This window comes from Rattus norvegicus, chromosome 10, assembly GCF_036323735.1.
Source record: "Rattus norvegicus strain BN/NHsdMcwi chromosome 10, GRCr8, whole genome shotgun sequence".
Classification (NCBI taxonomy): domain Eukaryota; kingdom Metazoa; phylum Chordata; class Mammalia; order Rodentia; family Muridae; genus Rattus; species Rattus norvegicus.
In genome coordinates this window covers 76,889,871-76,893,828 of record NC_086028.1, presented here as the reverse complement: position 1 = coordinate 76,893,828, position 3,958 = coordinate 76,889,871, and the positions used below count along the sequence as shown (strand labels likewise).

The 3,958-nt window shown below is 44.9% G+C and overlaps 1 protein-coding gene across 1 annotated transcript; it reads left to right on the top strand.

The window, feature by feature from the left end:
• Window positions 1-410: 410 nt before the first annotated feature.
• Window positions 411-2,630, top strand: Kif2b (kinesin family member 2B). The gene has a single exon (NM_001005874.2). The coding sequence runs from the start codon at window positions 501-503 to the stop codon at window positions 2,493-2,495; it is 1,995 nt and encodes a 664-aa protein (NP_001005874.2). The 5' UTR covers window positions 411-500; the 3' UTR covers window positions 2,496-2,630.
• Window positions 2,631-3,958: the final 1,328 nt, after the last annotated feature.

Here is a 3,958-nt window from a genome sequence, read left to right as displayed (position 1 = left end):
GAGGAGGTAGCACACTTAGAGGATTCTTCAAGAGCATCTTGTTGCATTTTTCCCCCTAAAATCCCAAATTTTTAAAAATCCTTACCTTTGTCTGTTCCTACTGATCCCCAAAGTGTTCAAGGGAATTTCATAACTGCTTAAACTGAACTACAGAAGTCTCAGGGGGAATGAATTTGTACAAAGCATAAGTTTGAATGTTCATGGTGTTTACACGGGCCAAAAACCACACTCCCCAGGACTTTTTTCCAAACCTCATCTCTCTGTCTCTGATTCTGTCTCTGTCTCTGTCTCTGTCTCTGTCTCTGTTTCTGACAGAGACATCTTTGGTCCCTTTATGACGAAAGGGCCTTCAGCCAATGCCCTGGTGCTTGGCTCACAAACGTGAGAGCGACGCACATCTATGCTCGAGCTCTGGACATTCAGGCTGGCTTGGACTTCGGTCCTGTTGTGCCAACGCCAAGAGGCTCAGAAAGCGAGCCCTGGTTACTCCACCATTCACCATGGCCAGCCAGTTCTGCCTTCCTCTGGCCCCACGCCTCTCACCCCTTAAACCTCTGAAATCCCACTTCACAGACTTCCAGGTGGGCATCTGTGTGGCGATCCAGCGCAGTGACAAACGGATTCATCTGGCTGTGGTCACAGAGATCAACCGAGAAAACTCCTGGGTCACGGTAGAGTGGGTTGAGAAAGGAGTCAAAAAAGGAAAGAAGATTGAACTGGAGACTGTACTTCTGTTGAACCCTGCTTTGGCTTCTACTGAACACCAACGGTCACGTAGACCCCTGCGCCCAGTGTCTGTAATACCCGCTACTGCCATTGGAGACCAGCGAACAGCCACCAAATGGATTGCGATGATTCCACACAGAAATGAAACACCCTCAGGGGACAGCCAAACCCTGGTGATCCCCAGCAACCCTTGTCTGATGAAGCGGAAAAAATCCCCCTGCCTACGGGAAATTGAAAAGCTGCAGAAGCAGAGAGAGAAGCGCCGACGACTGCAGCTAGAGATCCGAGCTAGACGAGCCCTTGACATCAACACTGGAAATCCAAACTTTGAGACTATGCGCATGATTGAGGAGTACCGCAGGCATCTAGACAGCAGCAAGATGTCCCGCCTGGAGCCCCCAGAAGACCACCGCATCTGTGTGTGTGTGAGGAAGCGCCCTCTTAATGAGAGGGAGACCACCATGAAGGACTTAGATATCATCACTATTCCCTCGCACAATGTGGTCATGGTACACGAGTCTAAACAAAAGGTGGACCTGACCCGCTACTTGGAAAACCAGACCTTCTGTTTTGACCATGCCTTTGATGACACGGCATCTAATGAATTAGTTTACCAGTTCACCGCCCGGCCTCTTGTGGAGTCCATCTTCCGGAAGGGCATGGCCACTTGCTTTGCCTATGGGCAGACTGGCAGTGGAAAAACCCACACAATGGGTGGAGCCTTTTCAGGAAAGGCCCAAGAGTGTTCTAAAGGGATTTATGCCCTGGTAGCTCAGGATGTCTTCCTCCTCCTAAGAACCCCTGCCTATGAGAAATTGGAGCTCAAAGTCTACGGGACCTTTTTTGAGATCTATGGTGGCAAAGTGTACGATCTGCTAAACTGGAAGAAGAAGCTGCAAGTCCTGGAGGATGGAAATCAGCAAATACAAGTGGTAGGACTGCAGGAGCAGGAGGTGGGCTGTGTGGAGGAAGTCCTGAATCTGGTGGAGCTCGGAAACAGCTGTCGGACTTCCGGTCAGACCTCTGTCAACGCCCACTCATCCAGGAGCCACGCTGTGTTCCAGCTCATTCTCAAGTGCGGAGGGAAACTGCACGGCAAGTTTTCCCTCGTTGACTTAGCTGGGAACGAAAGGGGAGCAGATACTGCCAAGGCTACCCGGAAGAGGCAGCTGGAAGGGGCTGAGATAAATAAAAGTCTGCTAGCTCTAAAAGAGTGCATCAGGGCTTTGGGTAAGAACAAGTCTCATACCCCATTCAGAGCGAGCAAACTCACACAGGTACTCCGGGACTCCTTCATAGGGCAGAACTCCTATACTTGCATGATCGCTACAATCTCGCCCGGGATGACTTCCTGTGAAAACACCCTCAATACTTTAAGATATGCAAACAGAGTCAAAGAATTGGCTTTAGAAGCAAGGCCTTACCCTCCAACTGACCATGAAATGCCACTAACGTTAGAAAACGGCAATACAAATTCGGAAAAGTCCCTTCAGAAGGATGACATCATTCAAATACCAACTGTACAGAAAGAGGAAGAGAAAGAAAGCGATGAACTCACATCAACAAAGGAGCCAGCAGCTTCATGGAGCAGGTCCGGTCCATGGTGGGAGGCCATCCAGGAAACGGCTGAGGGAGTTAACTGTGATGTGGATTTTTGCATTGCGCAGTCTTTGTCCATTTTGGAGCAGAAAATTGGTGTGCTGACTGAGATCCAAAAGAAGCTCCAATTGCTACGAGATGACCTCCAAAAGAAAAGCCAAGCTGAGTGACAGCCACGACCTGAGATCAGGAATGAGATCTTGGATACAGTTCTGAAGTTTCTACCTCTTGTTACAGTAATCTGTCCAAATTATCTAAGCATAAAGGTCCCCCTGGAGAGCATCTTAAAGCATCCTGGTCAAAAACGTGGTCTTCTCTTCTGCCTCTCTATTTCCGTAGTTTGCTTTCATTCTGTGTGTCACTGGGTTGCCTGCTATGATTTTTTTCCTCCTCCTATCCCTACTGACAACTGGTGGTTTAAGAAACATTTTGATTGTTGTAACTGGGGTAGGGAGGTGCTGACATAATGTGGGTCGCCAGAGAGCTTGCTAAATAGTCTATAATTCAAAGATTGCTTCCCACACAAATAATTACTGTTAGTTTGAAAATTAAAATACCCCTGAGATTGAGACCCCCTGATGTAGAGAAAAAATAAAAAAAATAGCTACAGTGAAATTTTTGCTGGCAAAGCAAAAATGCTGTGTGAATTAAAGAGAGGGTTCTAAAACCATGAAGAAGCAGGACCTGAAGCAGGAGCCAGTCAGCTACTCAGCCATAAATCTTTCTCTGTTGCATGGTTGTATAGATTCAGATGGCTTCTGAGATCAAGCTATTCTGAGAGGAGAAAGAGAACGCTCTCGGAGACTGTGTCTGAGAGCACAGAATTGGGAAGGTTTCTTTGTCATAGCATTTAAGTTGTAAATTGTAATTACTGTACTGTTATCCCCTAATCATTTATCGGTATTTGTGGGTGTGCACATGTGCTCCCACATTGTAGCGTAGGTATACCTGTGTGGTTGTGTTTATGTAGGGAATTTTGATGGATGTCTTTAATTTTTTCACACGTTATTGTAATGTCACTGTTATGCTTTGTGGAAAAGAATTCTGGTTCAAATTGGAGCAAGCGGCAGCAGGCAGGAAAGTTCTCATATAAAGGACTATATAGCTCACAGCTGCTCAGAGCGCATGCAAAGGTTGTGAGAAAACGTAATCCCTTGAGACAATTAGCTTTGAGAAATGTCCTAGATGTGAGGGTCGAGAAGGTGGCCATTTAAAAGGAAAAATGTTGATTTAATATGGAAATAGAAATATAATAGCACACACAAAAAAATTAATGCCTTGGTTTCAATAAACATGTGCAGCTTCATAGGGTATTTTTTGTCTCCAAGTATGTCAATTATAAAAATCATTCTGAAAAAGCAAAAATTATTTATTTACAGAGTATAAGACAAACCTGGGGAATTTGTGGACATTAAAGTGCAGCCTACATATCCCAGAGGCATATTTAGCAAAAAAAAAAAAAAAAAAAAAAAAAAAAAAAAAAAAAAAAAACCAAACAAACAAAAAAAACATATTGTTTCAAACTAATATATGAAAGCTTGAGAAGAAGTAACAATTACATGTAAGTTGATCAAACAGTAGTGGAATACTAGTATCCGGTGAAGAAGAGTGAGTATGAAACAGAATGAGCCTG

Bases quoted from the DNA above. Each gene is read 5' to 3' on its own strand.
- Kif2b (NM_001005874.2), top strand. From the start codon at position 501: ATGGCCAGCCAGTTCTGCCTTCCTCTGGCCCCACGCCTCTCACCCCTT.